The 19,509-nt window shown below is 36.9% G+C and overlaps 1 protein-coding gene across 1 annotated transcript in view; it reads left to right on the top strand.

Moving 5' to 3' along the window:
* Positions 1-19,509, top strand: part of APOB (apolipoprotein B) — a 35,851-nt gene that overhangs the window by 11,867 nt on the left and 4,475 nt on the right. The window contains 14 exon segments of the mRNA XM_010393265.4: positions 554-765; positions 1,103-1,340; positions 1,887-2,063; positions 2,354-2,545; positions 3,333-3,500; positions 4,680-4,891; positions 5,409-5,591; positions 5,809-5,930; positions 6,487-6,697; positions 7,961-8,136; positions 8,261-8,448; positions 8,717-8,862; positions 10,529-10,905; positions 11,764-19,335. Of these exon segments, the coding sequence (XP_010391567.2) occupies positions 554-765; positions 1,103-1,340; positions 1,887-2,063; positions 2,354-2,545; positions 3,333-3,500; positions 4,680-4,891; positions 5,409-5,591; positions 5,809-5,930; positions 6,487-6,697; positions 7,961-8,136; positions 8,261-8,448; positions 8,717-8,862; positions 10,529-10,905; positions 11,764-19,335 (10,174 nt within the window).

The following is a 19,509-nucleotide window of genomic DNA, read 5'->3' as shown; positions in this document are numbered from 1 at the left end:
CAGGGTAAGAGCGAATGGCTTCAAACTGGGAGAGCAGGTTTAGATTAGACATGAGGAAGAAATTTTTTACGTGAGGGTGGTGAGGCTCTGGCACAGGTTGCCCAGAGAAGCTGTGGAGGCCCCATCTCTGGAAGTGTTCAAGGCCAGTTTAGAGGGGGCTTTGAGCAGCCTGGTCTAGTGAAAGGTGTCCCTGCCCATGGCAGAGGAATTGGAACTAGGTGGTCTTAAGGGTCCCTTCCAACCCAAATGATTTTATGATCCTCCGATTCTATGAAAATCAGTTTTAATAAAGCCATTACTTCTATAATGTTTTCTAGCAAAAGAAAATTTAGCAAAATAACTTCAAAGAAGCTGTTGTGATAGGTTGTAGCAATAAGGTACAAAAATAGGTATGCAGTCGCTAAAGACTTGGGCTCAATGATTCTTATGGTTCCCTTCCAATTCAGAATATTCTGTGATTCTGTGATTATTTCACCCTGTATAATCTCAAAAGGGCTTAGCAATATCATCCATGAGCCAGTTCATCAATGCAAACCTTTCTTTATTTATATAGGACCGTTCAGCTCTTCTCAAAGCATTCCAAGAATTGGATGCACCCACAGACAAACGTCTAGCATCCTATCTCCTAGTGATGAAAAATCCCTCCCCAGGTGATCTCGCAAAGATTTTGAGAGTCGTCACAAAGGAGAAGAACGAGCAAGTGAAAAACTTTGTTGCCTCACACATTGCCAACATCCTGGACTCCGAAGAGCTGGGCATTGAAGAGTAAGTGAAATTTAGGTGTTTATTGATCTCATTGGAAGAACAAAGTTTTGACCACAGTTGCAGTAGTAGTTATCTAGCAATGGAGTTTTTGATTGCTTTTCTTGCTTATTTGAACAAGCACATCAGCTGAGTAAACTGGCTTTGTCAGAGCAGTGCCAGGTTATAGTCTTTCCCTTAAGTCTTATGTTTACTGTTAATTATGTGCAGAGAGATATCCATTTGCAATCAGCACAGCTGTATGAATGTCTGCAAGAGGCATAAAAAATCCCTTAACTAAGACTAAATGAGTGTTTGGAATATATACTAATCATACTTTAATTGCTATCCTCTTCCCTAGTCTAAAAAGCCGAGTTGAAGACGCTCTGAAAGGAAATCAGCTTCCAACAGCCAAAGATTTCAGAAAATTCTCACAAAATTATCAGATTTCAAAAAGAGTTTCTGTACCTGGAATTGACCCCATCTCTGCCAAAGTAGAAGGAAATGTGGTATTTGACCCAAACAGCTATATTCCTAAAGAAACCATGCTGAAAACCACCCTGCATGCCTATGGATTTGACCCAAGCGATGTCTTTGAGGTACAACAATTATCAAAAACACTTGCTAGTGTTCAGCTGCTTTCTTTCTCATTTCTGTTTTCTTATAGCAACTTTCTGTGAATAATGTACTGTTTTTACAAGCCTTGGGAGAAATATAAAGATCATTGTGACTACAAGGGGACTTTGATTTGGTCTCAGGGGGCTTTAGAGCAACCCATCCGTTATGTGATGTCACTTACTACTGACTGGATGGACGACCCTGTTGAAGTTATTAAAGGGCTCAGGGTAAAATGAACCCATCTGTAACAAATTGACTTTGTGCTAATGAATCGTTACTGGCCCACTGAAGTACTCATAGTAGATTTTAAGTGAGATACAACCTATGCATAGGTTTTTTGTTGAACCTCACCACAAAGATAAAATTAATTAAAAAAAGTAGTGTTCTGTATGTTCTCTTAAGAGTCATGGGCTTCTAGGATACACTTTAAATGCATTGTTTGCTCCCCAGAAAGTCTGTTTGTTGTAAAGTTCCAAAGAAAAGGGGGAAGTGTCTCAGTTATGCATTGTCCTTTCTGTTCATTTCAGCTTGGCTTGGATGGAAAGGGGTTTGAACCAACACTGGAAGCATTGTTTGGAGAGAAGGGATTTTTCCCAGACACTGCAAGCAAGGCCTTGTACTGGGTTGATGGCAAAGTGCCAGAGCATGTTTCCAAGGCACTTTTTGACTATTTTGGTTACTCACAAGATGGCAAGCAGGATCAGGTACAGCTTGAGAACATTCTCTGTGCAGCACGGCATTCCCATTTTTATACAGTAGTTACAGCACTTACTGCTTTACTCAATACGTTCCTTCTCTCTGGTGAGATAAACAGAAATCCGTAATGCTATTTGAGAACATGTTTTCTTAATTGTGTTTGGAGGGCCCTTTGTCCAGAGAGAAGTCTGTAAGTGCATGTGCAGAATAGATGATATTCACTAAGTTCCTGTTCTAGATATATGATCTTGCATATTTCTTATAAATCTCTTTTATTGCTGTCTGACTGAATTTTCAGGATATCGTGAAAGGAATAATACTTAACCTTGAAAAACTGATAAAAGAATTAGGCAGCAAAGAAGTTCCTGAAGGAAGAGCATATCTGAGAATCCTGGGAGAAGAACTTGGGTACATGAAACTCAATGATTTTAAACTGCTGGGAAGCTTGATTTTAAAGAGTGTTAAAACTCTTCAGACTGTTCCTGAAATGGTATGTTTCTGATGCACCAATATGCATTATCAATATTTTTTTGTCTACCAGATTTTTTCTTAAGATTTAGGTAGTATTTAACTCTTATGTAAAAATATTTGATACTAGCATGAAAATAAAATTATTTAAAATAAAATATCCAGGCTTAGTTTGAAGGACTCGGAGAAATCCGTGAAGACTCCACAATAACCAAGTGGAGTCCTCCTGGAGGATTGGTGAGGGTAAAGAAAAAAGGAAAGTTCAGATCATATTGTATTATTGAGATATCTACTGGAACAATGTCCAAAATCTTAGTACTGGTTCTTAAGTTATATTACTAAATTTCTAATTATGAAAATATATGTTAATATTAAAAATTTCATCCTTGTCATGTTAAAAAGAAAAAAAGATGTAGTATATTTTAGAAATTTTTGGTAATACTCTCCTTTCATTAAAGTAAAAAATGCTTTGCCATTGACTTTGGGGAAGCCAGAATGTTATGTGGTATCTAAACTATTCACCTTTGCATGTGTATGTTAAGGTTTAGCATGATAAAGGTTTAGGTTGACACACAACCTGTGTGTATCAAAGCTGGTAAAAATATCTGGTATTCATTTAAAGTCCAGATTTTGCTAAGCAGTCTTAAGTACATTTTTTGAAGCAAGGAATCTATAGAAATAATAGTCTCTACTCCATATGAAATTAAATTTTGAATTCTCAAGTTGCAGTCATTCTGTTTTTAAAGTACAAAATGTGCATATTCCAAAGTGTGGATTTTTTTGTGTTCATTTCCTTGTTTGATTCACAGATTGCACAAGCCATTGCAAAAGGCATTGACAGGGATCTATTTGTCCACTACATATTCATGGACAATGAGTTTGAGCTTCCAACTGGAGCAGGTTTGCAACTGAAGTTTGCCTTTTCTGGAATAGCAACACCTGGGGCCAGAGTAGTTGCAAAGCTTCATCAAAAAAGCGTAAGTCCCAATAGTTGTCTATATTTTTTCTCCTCCCAATAATCTACATTTTCATTTATGGGTAAAACTGTAACACCAGAAATATTTTAAAGATTGCAAAATGTTCTTGATATTAAAAAAACCCCAACTCATTCAAGGTCTTTGGTTAATTTGTGGATGACATTTAGATTAGGTTAAGATGCAATGCACATAAATTATGAATGCCATAGAATTTATGAATTAAAAGTGTTTCAGTCACTCTTTAAAAAATAACCCTTTTAATCTGTTTCTTTCTCTCTCCCTGCACTCAAACTACAGCAGTAGAAAAGCTGCAGTATGTGGATTTGGTGTTCAAGCCAAAAAGTTAACAGAACATTTTGTTGTGGCCAATTCGAAGTGAAAAAATTTGACTAGCAGTTAAAAGAAATATTGAAAATTGAGTCAAGTAAAATATTTTTTCACCTGAAAGGAAACATTTTAAAATTGTAACATTGAAAAAGCATGTGACACAAAATTACTTATCTACTTAAAATTTAAAAAACTAAATATTTCTCGTCCTTTACAGTTCTAATAACTACCTTGCACTAATCTAGTCAATATTTCACAAAAATTTCTTAGTAGTTTCAGTTCATCTAAACTTTTAATTTTTTACCATATATAAGATTTAAATAAAAATAAGAAATAAGTCCTCAAATTTAGGACTTGTTGCCCTTCAGTAACCTTTGGAATCTTTTCCAAATTTGCATTTTGTCCCTTCTTTCTTGATGGCTAAAGCAAAACCTTGAAAATAAGCTGATTTGTGTTTAGAGAAATTCAAATCTTGGATCTATTTCTTTTTTGTCAGTTTGCTCACTGTTTTTGAAAATAGCTAGTATTTTTCTTACAATGGAAAACTGACTCTTGTCTTCAGAATTAAAAATACATGCAAGTAGCTCCACGTATAAAATTTTTCTAAAGCATGAGTATTTTTACATTAAAATAGGCAGGGATCCTTGGCGTTATCATCTTGCTGAATTTGTTATATCACAGTTACCACTTATATGGGCCCTTTGATTATGTGATTTGGGAACAAGATTTTTTGAATGGCAAAATCAACTCTATAAAACTTACCTCTGTATTATTAGGAGTGTTATGGGTTTTTTGTATAACCAGCAAGATATATTGGGCAAACGAATACCCTATTTTGTTTTTATTAAATAGGTGCAAGCAGATCTCATTGCTAAACCTTCAGTAGCAGTTGAGTTTGTGACACACCTGGGTATAAACATGCCTGATTTTGCTGGAAGTGGTGTGGAGATGAATTCTAATATATTCCATGAATCTGGAATTGAAGCACATGTTAGTGTAAAAGCTGGACAACTGAAATTCAGCATTCCTGCTCCGAAGATTCCAGTAAAGCTCCTCAGTATCAGGTAATGAGAACTGAATGAGAACTTTCAAGGCTATGCTCTTCCTTCTCTTCTTGGTTTTTGTTGTGGTGGAATTGAAAGGCTAGGGCAGGCACAGAGAAATTTTCAGTTCAGAAAAACCCAGACATTCTAAAACTGGGATAACTTCTTTTGTGAGACAAGCAAATATGCCAGAATAGTGAGGACTCAGATTCACGGCTTACAGATTATTTGTTGCTATTTTTGAAATTTTATACAAGACTATTACCATTTCCATTAATTTTTCTTTCACATAAAATTATTATAATAGCAATATTTTAAATTTAATTTAAATGAACTACTTACATTAATTTTAGAGAGAGCAAATGCCTCAATACATTAAATTATAATTATCAATAATAATACCTACATCATTTAACACCAGATGTTATTTCAGTTAGCCCCTACACTGATAAGCAAGTTGTATTCAGAAATAACCTTGTTAACAGGACAATGTCTGAACACCTGTCCTGGGAATAAATGACTGACTTTTCTGTTCCAGCAATACGCTGCATTTGGTGTCTCCAGCCAAAACTGAAGAGATTCCAACTCTGATAGACAGCCAAGTAACCTCAACTTCTTGCAAGCCTTTTATTCCTGGTCTAAATTTCTGCACCAAGTTACTACACGCTAATTCCACTGACACAGAGGCAGCTCCATATTTTCCCTTGACTGGAGAATCCAGGTAAGTCATGTCAACTTAAACTATGTTTATTTTGTGCTAACTACCTTCCCTCTTAGTCTCCAGTAGTCTCTCACATAAAGATTACCTTTAAAAATCTTTCAAAATAGGCTGGCAACAGCAGGTCAGAAAGAGAGCTGGTGAGAACGGTATGATTTCTTCTCTTTGTGGTCATGGACAAAAAAGTTATTCACAAGACATTTGTTTACTCCTTCTGTAGATTTGACGTTGAATTAGTGTCCACTGGCAAAGTAAAGGAGTACTTTGCAAGTGCAAACTACGAACTGCAGAGAGAGGGAAATGACCAGATAGACACCTTAAAGTTTGCTGTCCAGGCAGAAGGTAAGAGTCCAAAAAACATGTGTGGTTTTGCTTGGTTTTGAACTGTGGCATTTACCAGAAAAGAGATTTTTAGTAATAAATCTTAATAGCATTCTTTGCAGTATTAGAATTAGTATTAGAATTAGAAACTACATTTCCTTTCATGTATGCAATCCCAGTGCAAGATTTTCATGATGAGAGGCTGATTTTGTATTTTGCATGATTTTAGTAACAGTGTGATGTTAGTGCATGGAAGCAAGGATGAGGAGATGTTCAGGGGTTCTATATAAGCAAGAGAAAAATACATTTCTGATGAAATATGGAATGAAAGCATTCAAACCATCTGTGGGATAATTTAAAAACCAAAAGTATTGATGGGTTGGTGGATCAGTCCATGGTGTGTTTAGAAGATGAGAAGAAAAGAGATGACTCAGTTGCTAATCAGACTCATCAAAAGTTATGTTAGATCTTTAGTGTGATAGAATTACCAGCTGATCCTTTTTTATTCTCCTTTAAGGAAAGTCCAAACAGATTCCATAGTTGTGAATAACCAAAGTACGTTCGTTATATTTTCTAGGTGTAAACCAGCATGAGGCCACATTGACCTTCAAGTACAACAGAGGCAAAAAGATTTTGACCAGTGATGTGCACATTCCAGATGTTGATGTTGACTTCGGTACAAACTTGAGAATTACTGATGAATCCATTTCTGGGAAGAAAGCATACACCTTTGTCTTAGACTTCAACAACAAGAAGACTCCTGAAGTTACTCTTACTGGCCAGATAAGGTAGCTCAGGAACACATTTAGAATTTAACAGCTACCATTGAGTAAGATAGCTAAAGATTTTATTGGATGTAAAAATGTGGGGAAATTTTATCTCATTTTGGAGAAATTTCTTAAATACAGAGACAGATAAACTTGCCATTGAAACCCCATTTAAAAAACTTTAAAGTATTTTATTTGAAATACATCAAATATATACATATAATACATTGTTTGATCTTTCCTACCATATGTATATATATAATTTGTATTACAAGTTCCTTGAGGTAGTTCTTCCATGTTTGCACACACATGACTACAAGAATGCATTGTACTACTGTTATTGCAGGTGTGATAATCCAAGGATATAAACAAAGCAAGGTTTGTTCAGAGAGGTATTATCTTTTACTGGATATGCTTGTCTCTAAAAAAAGTTATTACATCTCTCCATGAAGAAATCTAATGGCACTCAGTAAGAAACAAAACCAAAAATAACTGAGAGCTTCCTGTAAAAATTCCCACGCTTCACGATGAGAATATTTCCGGGAACATCTACAGGGGAGCTAACAAAAATGTTCAGCCTGCCAGGGTTTCTAAAATTGTCTGCCTCACAAGCCCATAGTGAAATGGGCTGATCACATTCTTTAATAAACCTCAATCTTCCACGGAATTCTGTGATCTTGATGGTTCCCCGGGGAGTGTTTGTCTTTGCTGTTCCTGTAGAATTGCCTCTGATATCAGTGGGAGCTTTGGACAGATGTCAGGGACCTCAATTCCCTTTCATTTTCACTAACATAATATTAGACATTTGCTTGAGTCAACAAAGTTACAGAGATATAAAATAAATGTGAATAAAAGAAAATTAAGCCCAGTGGCATCATATATTTTGTCAAGTGTTTTGTTTCTATGTGATTCATGGCCACAGTCTATATCCTGAGTAGAGAATTCAGCTTGAGTAAGGCATTCAGAATTTGGTTCAGTTATAGCTTTACCAGGACAGGTACATATTTCCATCCTTTTCACTCTTATGAAATTAACACAGACTCATAACTGTACCTACAACTACTCATTGTGTATCTGCACAGTAGCATTATAATAGTCTACTACAGACTTTCCAAAGTAACTACCAGAAGCTGAAAATATTGAATTAGAGCAGTGTTTACAAGTTTGATTCAATCTAATTTTTTATAACACCTATTATGCCTTCGCTATAGATTTAAATGCTGAAATTGCTCCTGAAAAAGTACAGTTAAATATTTTTATTCACATTTATTTTTTCTTCCACAGATATGCTGGAGTGGAAGAGGCATTGTTAAGAGGCTCCATTTCTTTTCCTCGCCTGCAAACTGACCTTAGAAGTGAAGCATTGGTTAATTACTCACCAAACAAAGCATACCTTCAGATCAGCTCAGCTGCAACAATTCATGGAAACTCAGTTTCAAAAAGAGTTCTTCTCAGATATGGTAGGGGCAAAAACATGATCCACATACACAACCTATAAATTTAAGCATCTTTTTACATTATAGTATATCTCAAAATAAAAATATTACTAATTTTATCCTTTTCTTTTAAATTCATGGTTTTTAGATGCTGAGAAAGTTGAGCTAGAGTGGAATTCAGGTGCCAGTGCTTCTGTGAAAAAACTGTCTTCTGCTTTCCCAGCTGACTTTTCAGACTACCCAAAAACCCTAGAGAAGCATGCCAACGAACTGCTGGATCGGAAAGTGGCTCATACAGATATGACACTGCGACATATCGTGTCACAATTTATTGTGGTATGGTTTTCCACCTTCAGTAGATATTACAGCTCCACCACATAGCCCTGAGGAATTCTTGCCTCCCCCATGGAAGCCAAAATAAGAACTACTTGAAAAATATCTCATCAGATTGAATAAGCTGTGTGTTTTCAACTTTGATAGAACCAGTCACTTTAGCAGATACTTAGAGTTCAGTATTTGGCTAGTCCGAATAACTTTCAGATAACTTCACTGGGAAGTCCTAAAACTTGTTATTTACTTTCTAAAACTTTTCTCCTCGTTGCAGGCAACCAACACCTGGCTGCAAAAAACATCAAAAGATGTCCCCTATGCCCAGACTCTGCAAGACAAACTAAGTGCACTGCAGGAACTTAACATTCAGAAACTTAACCTGCCTGTTATCAGCCTTCCTGAAGAACTTTTCCTGAAAAGGTAAGGAGTGAAATTGGGACAGCTATACAGGAAACTGAAAATAGATATTTGTTCATATTTTTGTGTTATTTTATTTTACTTTGGTTTTATAAAACAGCATGGATTTGATGTAGACATTAGCATAAAATTGGAATCATAACAAAGAACTTAAAGGTCAGAGAAATGAAATTATATATACAGAGGAATTCATGCATGTATTTAATACAGATTTGTCTTCATGCAGTATGTGAATAGATCCCAAAGTATTGTATTATATTATAAGGTGTACTGAATAAAAATACAGCATTCAACAGTCTTTAAGCCACAGAACTACTGAAGCCATGTTTCCCATAGATTTTTATCCTACATCCCTGCAGGCACTTCGGCCATAACCCTCACAGCTCTACATTCTCCTGTGCAGTCCTGTGGGACAGTTCTTCCCATTCCCCTACACATGCTGGTTAAGCTCCACCAGTAGAGCAACCTGACCTCTTCCCATGCCTGACTTGCTCAGAGGGAAGTTGTACACATATGGACTGGACGCTTGTACTAGTTTGGTCCCATCTCTTCTACCTAAAAGAGAGTTTCACAGGACTTGCATGGATGTAATTACCCTTCTGTCAAATTTCATAGAAATGAAATGCTGAAATGAATGTAAAGAACAACAGAGGCTAGTATAAGATTGAATTCCAAAAACAAATGGAGAACAGTCTTGAATTTTATATCTCTTAGATCTGTTTTTCCATGTAATATCTTTCACTGTACTAATATGATATTGTATGTTAATGACACGTATCTCTTGCTGCTATTTTGTTCCTGAGCTAAGTATAAGCAGGGAAGAAACTCTTTTTTCTCCTAGCTTGTTTTCATCTGTGCTAATAATAGGATTTTTTTGCTGTTCTTTTACATTGCTTTTTAAACCTTTTGATGAAAAGGAACAAATTTCAGAAGTTTTTGCTTATTTTTCATCTTAGGATATAGCTCTTAAGTGTAAAAATTGAAGATTTTGCAATATGAAAGACCAGTGAGGCAAACAAGAAAAGTATCTTTGCCAGCTTATTGTTCATTCAGAAAGTAGGGCCAAGTTTCCTTCTTTTTTGCCTTTTCATAATTATACTTTTTCAGCCAACAATCCATTTTTCAGTCCTAGCTCCTGGTCACATGCTTAGATTTTTATTTCCTTTTATTCAGAATAAAAAAAAAGCTGAATATTTGGATTAAACTTTTGAAATGCTTGTAATAAGAGAGATAGATAAATTCTTAATAATTTAGAATCTTACCATGTCTAATTGTAATATGATTTCATGCATTTCTATAAGAATACATCACTTTTTAAAAAAACATAATTGCCTTTTTCTGGTATTTGGCATCCTGCAAGTATGTCAGTGTTTTTGGAGGATTTATTTTTTACTTGACCTATAAGTCTCTCTGTTTATGAAATGAGAGGAAAAAACATTGAGAGAATTCCCTGATACCAAAAGTACTTTCAGTAAATTCTGATAAATGAATGCTTAAAAAAATTGACATTAATATTTGATCATTGCATTTCTCTCTAAAACTGAAGTCAGGACATTGATAATAGGCATGTAAGTAAGCTCAGTATCATGGGCAGAGTAGGAAATCATTGAAATTCCTGTATATACTTTATGAACTTACAGTTTCTAACAGAGTTATCTTTATTTTCCAGTGAAGGCCAGGTCAGATTCAACTTAAATAAAAACAGTTTTGTAATTGACATTCCATTGCCATTTGCGGGAAGATCATCCGATGAGATATGGGTGCCGCAGACTGTTAAAACACCTCCTCTGGTAATGGAGTCCATGGGAATAAGTGTGCCATCTCAGGAATACAGAATCCCAAGATTTACTGTTCCAAAATCCTATCCTTTCCGGGTGCCTTTGCTGGGCAAGTTAGAGGTCTCTGCTAATGTGTACAGCAACTATTACAACTGGACAGCCGCGTACACTGTGACTAACAGCACCACAGAGAGAGCAACCAGTGTAAAAGCTACCTACAACACAAACGCAGATTCAGTTTTTGAGCTGCTTTCCTACAGTGTGAAGGGTAAGAATGTTTGCTAATACTACAATGTTTGTTTGCAAACCTACTTTAATATTTTATTTCCCTTGTAGCAAGTACAGTACATTTATTTGCCTGCACTCATTTAAAGACAGGTGTTGCACAATCTCAAATCACTTTCTGTTTGTTTTTAAAGATATGTGTCTGTTTATTCAGTCACTGAAGGTGAAGTCATTCAGTAAAGAATTTTAGAGTCCATATTTTCCTGGATATTCCTTACTGAAGAAAATGTCCTTCAAAACTGAAGGCACGATTCTACAAACACTTGTGTAGTTGATAAGTCGAGTGTAGGTGTATGTGTAGGTATGCCCACAATTTATTTCTCAGTCTATTTATAAGTGTATATATATAATTGCCTTATCATTTATCTGAGTCCATATGTTGCCATAAGTGGTATTTTTAAGTTAGTTCCCCTAAAACTGCAGTTTGAGTTCTCAAACTACAAAAAGACAAACTGACTTCATTTTCTTCTAAACTCCTCACTGTGGCTGACGCATGATAAAGAAAACACTAAAATCCAGGAATGTTAGATATGGGCTATTCTTGAGTCCATCTTCTTAATTTAAGTTTAAATAATGACATAACTTTGTATCATTTCACATTATTATATTTAGTTGTGTAGAGAAAAAATTTATTTGTAGTTCAGAACTTTAGCTTCAAATATCAAAATAGTAGCCATTTTTACAGAAATATTTAGTATTTACCAAAACACTTAGGCCTTTAAAACAAAAAACTTTAAAACAGTAATTGCAATTCAAAGTAGCATAGAAGTTCAGCGGTATCAGACAAGTTCTTAAAAAGGTACAGAGGCACTTACCTTTTGTCTTCTTTTTCCTATTTCAGGTTCTGGAGAAGCATCATATAACAGAAATGGATTCATCTGTGAATATGAACATCACCTGGAGCACAGAGTCTTGACATCAGTTTTTAAGCTGTCTGGCAGAAAGAGTTCCAAACCTATTCCAGTTACAAACTACACCTTATCACTTACAGCATCAAGTCCTCAGCTTTCATTTTCCGGTGATATTTTTTCTGAAAAGATAAACAATGTGAATACCAATAACATCAAAATGGAAGGGCAGCTGGAAGTCGCTTCTGTGTTTGCAAGAAGCATTTACACTCTGTCTACCACATACAATGAAAGGAGACGGGTTTTAGAAGGAAAATCAAATCTGAAACTGGATTCTTCTTACCTTCAGGCTACCAATCAGATATCTGGCAGATACAGTGATGGTTCATTTTCCATTACTTCAGTTTCTGATGTACAAAATGGACTATTAAAGAACACAGCTTCACTGAAGTGTGAAAACAGCCAGCTGAAAATGTCATCTGTAACCAACGGGAGCTATCGACATACTGCAGGCGTCAATAAGCTTGAAATAATTTTGTCAAAGAAGATGGCAGCACTTCGATCAGAGTACCAAGCCACTTACAAGCAAATCCAGTATTTTGCCTTGTTTGCAGGTTCTCTCAATTCCCAGGATCTTGTTTTCAACTCCGATATCTCCCTGACTGATCAGAAGAATCGAGCTGCACATAAGTCATCACTCAATGTCAATCGGTATGGTCTAGCCAGCAGTGCAACCACCAACGTGCAGTTGAGTCCCTTGGCAATGCAGAGTGAAATGAATGCCAAGCTTGACACTGCTGGAGGCTCCATGTCACTGTCCTCTTCTGGGCGCTATGGGAAAAACAATGCAAAGTTCAACGTAGGTGGAAGAGTGAGCCTAACAGAAATAACACTGGGAAGTGAATATCAGAGTACGGTTCTGGGTATGGACAACAAACATGTTTTAAACTTCAGAGTTAATAGAGAAGGACTCAAATTCTCAAATAATTTGCAAGGATCATTCAAAGATATTAAGTTGGAGTACACAAATGATTTGAATATTCCAGGCTTATCCTTAACGTTTGCTTCAAAATTAGACAACAGCTTCAGCTTTGACAAGTTCCACAAACATGTTTTTGACCTTCAGCTGGAGCCTAGCTCACTAACAGCTAAACTGAGCAATAATTTTAAATACACTAAAACAGAAGTTTCCAACAAAGCAGAACTCCTTCTCGAGCCTCTGAATATGAACTTGGGTGGCAATGTCAGAGGAGCCCACGGAGAAGATGAAATAAGACACGCCTACACCCTCACATGTGCTGGTCTAACTGCAGACTTCAAAACAGACACCGTGGCAAATGTTCAAGGTGCAGCAGTGAGTCACAGAACTCATCTGGATGTGGCGGGACTTTCTTCCTCAGTTACCATGAACACAAACTGTGATTCCAAATCTCTCCGTTTCAGCAATGCTGTGCATTCTACTATGTCCCCATTTGTCATCACCGCTGACGTACACACCAATGCCAATGGAAAGCTGGTTGCTGTGGGTGAACACACAGGAGACCTGTACAGCAAATTCTTGTTTAAAGCAGAGCCTCTTGCTTTCACTATCTCCCATGATTACCGAGGCTCTACCAGCCATAGCTTGAAGTCTAGAGGAAGGTACACTACACTGCTTGACAACAAAGTTCATATGCTTTTTACTCCATCAGAGCAGTCAAGTGCTTGGAAATTGAAAAGTCAGCTAAACAATAATGTATATTCACAAGATTTCAGTGCTTTCAATAATGCAGAAAAGATCGGTGTGGAACTTAATGGAAGAGCTTTAGCAGATCTCTCTGTAATGGACACATCAGTCATACTACCATTAACATCTCAAGAAGTTAATTTGATTGATGTATTGGGTCTCAGGGACAGCATATCGGAGCCTCAAGAATTCAGCATCTCTGGCTTTGTGAAGTATGACAAAAATAAAGATATGCATGTTATTAGCCTGCCCTTCTTGGAAAATTTGCCAGTTTACTTTGAAAAACTCAGGGGCGCCATTCTATCCACACTGCAGGCCATACAAAGTTACCTGAAGAACATAGACATAGAACAACACATGAAAAAATACAAGGCAACTTTGGACAAACTGCCACAGGACATTGGCGATTACATGGACAAATTAGATATCAAAGGCAAAGTTAGCAGCATGAAAAATAATTTTATTGCTTTCACAAAGGACTACAGAATAACATCTGATGATCTCCAAATTATGCTGGAAAAAGCCATGGACAATCTTCAAGAAATACTGTCTCAGCTGCAGATCTATCTGATAGAAATTGAGCAATACATCAAAGACTGTTATGAGCAGTATGACATTAAAGCACTTACTGCACAACTTCTTGATCAAATAGTTGAAACAATGACAGCTCTAGAAAACAAATATCAGGTAAGAACAACTGTAATCAACATCATTGAAAAATTGTGGGTTTTTTTCCGACAATATGATCTTAACAAAATCAGAAGCAGCACTTTGGCTTGGATTAAAAATGTAGATGATGAGTACGGGATTACAGCTAGGATACAGGAAAACCTAGAACAACTCAAGATTCAGATTCAGAATATTGATGTCAGAAGCATTGCAGAAAATTTGAAACGACAGATTAAAGCGTTTGATGCTAAAGAATGTTTAGAAAAATTTAAGCGATCTTTGCCAATCGAAAAAATTAATGAAATTCTTGAACAAATCAAAGACTTTATTCTAAATTGGATAGAGGAATATGAAGTATCTGAGAAGATCAGCGCTTTCCGTGGTCATATGCGCAAACTGATTGTAAAATATGAAATTGATAAGCAGATATATTTTTTAATTGACAGAATGATAGAACTGCTTAACAAGTACAGAATAAAAGAAACTGTCCAGAAACTGACCATCTACTTGCAAAATATCGATGGGAAGTCCTGCTTTGATAAAGTTGTTGCTTTTGTTGATGATGCTGTCAAGAAAGTGCAAACTTTTGATTATGAAAAGATGATAAAGGAAGTCAACAGGTTCCTTGATATGGTTATTAAAAAGCTCAAGGCTTTTGATTATAACCAATTTGTCGATGACACAAATAACAAAATTCGAGAAGTGACACAGAAAATAAATGAGGAACTCAGAAATCTAGAACTTCCACAGAAAGCAGAAGCACTGAAACAATATATAAGAGATTTTAGATCTGTGATTTCCAAATACATGGAACAACTAAAGGACACAAAGCTTGCTGCAATCATTAACTGGCTCAGGGAGCTCATTGACTCAACAACATTTGCTAATCTCAAAGCCAAGGTGAATGAACATCTGGAAGACCTGAAAGAGAGGATTTCTGAAATGGATATTTCCCAAGAATTCCAGTGGTGTCTTCAGAAGATAAGCCAATTCTACAATTCAGTTGTCGTATACATTTCTGACCAATGGATCACAGCTTTAAAAAAAATCACTGCGTTGGCTGAAGAGTATGATCTAAAAAATTGGGCTGAAAATATAAAACAGTTTGTTGAAACTGGATTTAAAGTCCCTGAAATCAAGATGGTTATAGTCACCATACCTGCCTTTGAGGTTAGCCTCCGAAGTCTTCGGGAAGCAACATTTCGAACACCAGAATTCATTGTCCCACTGACTGATCTCCTTGTCCCCTCCTATGAGATCAATATTAGGAGACTAAAGGACATGAAAATCCCAATGAAATTTACTACCCCAGAATTTAAAATTCTAAATACCTTTCAAGTACCTTCCTTTGCAATTGACTTGATTGAGATTAAGCTTATGATTGTGAGAACAATAGACAAATTCATGTCTGCTGAGTTTCAGTTACCATCTATCGATGTCTATTTGAAAGATCTGAAGATGAGAGATATGCCTTTTTCTGACATTTCTTTCCCAGAAATACAAATGCCTCAGTTTCAAATACCAGAATTATTGATTCCAAAGCTAAATCTAAATGAACTCCAGATTCCTAACATAAAGATACCAGAGTTCCAGCTCCCACGTATCCCACATGCTGTGACTGTCCCTACATTTGGCAAATTATCTGGTGCTTTCAGAGTCACCTCTCCATTCTTCACACTGTCTACACAAGCTGAGCTTCATAATACTACAACATCTGCAAACAGTCCAGAATTTGTGACCTCCATTTCAGCTCAAACGACATCCAAATTAGACTTCCTAGTTTTTAGTGTGATTGCAGATTCACGTCTCCTGGCCCCTGACATGAAGCAGCTGAACTTTAAAAATGCCATGAAAGTCAACCATAGGTTCCTTAAAGTTGATCACACCAATGAAGTGGTATTTTTAGGGACCTCAGTAGAAGGTGAAGCTGAAACTAGAGCAAACTTACATACAAAGAAAAATTCAATAGAACTACAGAATAATTTAATGGTCAAGCTGCAAAGAAAAATTTGGATGCAGAGTGGAACGGCATATTCCCACAGACTGAATATTCCACAAGCTGATTTCTCCAGTCAAGCTGATCTGGTCAATAACATGACAACAGAGATAGAAGCAGGATACATATCATTTACCTCTGCTGGTAAAGGAAACTGGAAATGGGCTTCACCTAATTTCTCCGATGAAGGCACTCATGATTCACATGCCACTTTCAAGGTTGAGGGCCCCAGTATTACATTTTCTGCTAACAACAGAATAAATGATAAATACCTGAAAGTCAACCAAGCTATGAGATATGAATGTCATTCCTTAATGTCTGCAGCACTTCAGATTCAGTCTGAAATTGAGTCACAGCGTGTGGGACGTAGCCTTCTGAACGTGAAAGGCACAGGAGAGCTTCTAGGAATGGAAGTAGAATTAACAGGCTCTCATAATGCTCGGCTCCATGGACGGATTACTGGAACTGTAAATAATGAGCTTTCCTTCTTGGCAAACCCCTCTGAAATTCGTCTTTCAACAAACAATGATGGAAATGTGAAAATCAGCTTCCCAATGAAACTGACTGGCAAAATTGACTTTCTGAATAACTATGGGTTTGCCCTCAGTTCTTCTGTTCAGCAGATCAACTGGCAAGCTACTGGCAGATTCAATCAGTACAGATATTCCCATAATATGTCTGCTGGCAACAATGATGACAGAATTGAAGCTCATATCGAAATGAATGGAGATGCCAACCTGGACTTCCTAAATATTCCTCTAACCATTCCTCAGATTCAGATTCCCTACATTGGAATCAAAACTCCTCAGCTGAAAGATTATTCGCTGTGGGAACAGGTAGGCCTGAAGGAATTATTGAAGACAACAAGACAATCCTTTGATTTAAATTTGAATGCTCAGTATGAGAAAAACAAAGACATGCATATAATCCCACTTCCTTTAGCAAAAGTGCATGAAGTACTTAATAAAAACATCCTTTTGTTCAACAAACACTTTGAGAAAGGAAGAAATGCAGCTTTAGATTTTCTCACAAAGTCATATAATGAAGCCAAAACAAAATTTGACAAATACAAAATACAAACATCACTGAACAAACTACCACGGACCCTCAGGATTCCAGGATACACCATTCCAATTGTGAATATTGAAGTCTCTCCTTTCACTGCTGAGATGCCAGCCTTTGGTTTCACTCTTCCAAAAGAAATAAGCACAAGAGGATTCACAGTCCCAATTATTGGCTTTTCAGTTCCATCTTACACACTAGTCGTACCTTCTGTTGAGCTTCCAGTCCTTCATATCCCTCAGGACCTACGCACACTAAAGCTTCCCAGATTCAGAATCAACAGCTCAGCAAACCATGTCTTAGTTCCTGCCATGGGTAACATTACTTATGACTTCTCATTTAAATCCAGTGTGATCACTTTAGCTGCAAATGCTGGGCTGTTCAATCAGTCGGATATTGTTGGACATCTCAGTGTCTCATCCTCTTCTGTCATTGAAACTCTGCGATTTAAGCTGGATGGTTCAACAAGTTTGACAAGAAAAAGGGGGTTGAAGCTGGCCACAGCATTGTCCCTGAGTAATAACAAATATCTAGGAGGAAACCATGATAGCACTATCACTCTCTTAAAGAGGATCATGGAAGCTTCAGTGGCAACAAATATAGAGGTCGATACACCAGTTTTAAAAATTAATTTCAGCCAAGAACTTTCTGGAAATACGAAATCTAAACCCACTCTTTCCTCAGGAATAAAATTAATGTATGATTTTAATACTCCCAAATATGGTACAAACGCTAAGGGAGAAATTGCTCACAAATTTGCTTTAGAGAGCCTTACATATTACATATCAGTAGAATCTTCTACAACTGGGGATATTGATGGAGTATTTTACACTGGAAATGCATTTTCTGGAAGTTTAGACCATGAGGCAAATGCCTATCTGAATGCTAATGGAGCTCGGTCATCCCTCAAGTTTGAGGCCCACTCTAAAGCAGATGGACTCTGGATCATTGAAATCAAAGAATTACTTGCAGTTGAAGCATCTACCCGTCGTATTTATGCTGTCTGGGAGCACAACGGGAAGAACTATGCACGATGTACATCTCGTTTCACAACAACAGGGACTCAGAGATGCAAAGCAACCTTAGAGCTGGCTCCTTGGGATGTATCAGCAGATCTTCAGATTCAAGCCATTCAGCCAAATCCCTACCTGGGCATGGCATCAGTTAATGAGGTTGTTGTAGTGAAAATCAGTCCTGTAAACCAGAAAGCTAGCTGGAAGGGTGAAGGCCAAATTCACTCATTATCTCTCAGTCATGATACGCAGTTATCAAATGAAAAATCAAAGGCAAAATTTGTTATTTCTGGATCTTTGGAAGGATACATGGATTTCCTCAAAGACATCAAGTGTCCCATTTCTGAGAAGAGCTTATGGGATATTTGGAAGCTGGACGTCACTACCAGTGCTGACAGGAAACAGTACTTGAATGGTTCGGCATCCCTCGTGTACACAAAGAGTGAGGATGGTTACTTTTTCCCCATACCTGTGAATAAGCTGACTGATGGCTTCACTGTCACTATTCCTGAGTTACACCTAAAGGCCCCAAGCCCTGTTCTCAGCACTCCAGAGTTCAGCCTTCCTTTCACCACTCTCCAGGTCCCAGCATACACCATTGACATGCGCAACATAAAAATTCCACAGACACTAAGCACAATGCCATTTGATGTCCATTTGCCCGCACTGCCAAAACTAAGATTCCCCAAAGTGGATGTAGGAGCAAATTATATTACTTTAGAAGAATATAAAATGCCATTTTTTGAGGTGACAATACCTGAATACCAAGTAACTATGTCTCAATTCACTTTACCAAAGAGTGTTTCATTTGGCAGTTTCTCTGTAGACCTTGATGAAGTAGCTAATAAAATTGCAGATTTTGAACTGCCTACAATTACCATTCCTGAACAGAAAATTGAGATCCCCCCTCTGAAAATATCCTTGCCTGCTGGAATTTACATCCCATCATTTGGTGCCTTGACTGGATCTTTCAAAGTGTCTTCCCCTTTGTACAATGTCACCTGGAGAACAGACTTGACAAATAGGAAGGACTCTTTTGAACATTCCATTGACTCCACCTGCAGCTCAACATTGCAATTCCTGGAATATGACCTGAATGGTAAGACCTTAAAATTCTATATTCCATAATTTTAGGGGATAAAAATTATTGTAGACTAGGCTTTTTCAGATCTTTTTTCCCCAGGCCTTTGCATATGAAGGTGTTTTTGTCTATTTAGCATTGATGTTAGAGAACACTTCTTTTATCAGCAGTGGCACTTTTTCATAAATTACT

This window comes from Corvus cornix, chromosome 3 (assembly GCF_000738735.6).
Source record: "Corvus cornix cornix isolate S_Up_H32 chromosome 3, ASM73873v5, whole genome shotgun sequence".
NCBI classification, from domain to species: Eukaryota; Metazoa; Chordata; class Aves; order Passeriformes; family Corvidae; genus Corvus; species Corvus cornix.
This window is presented reverse-complemented; position numbering and strand designations above follow the sequence as displayed.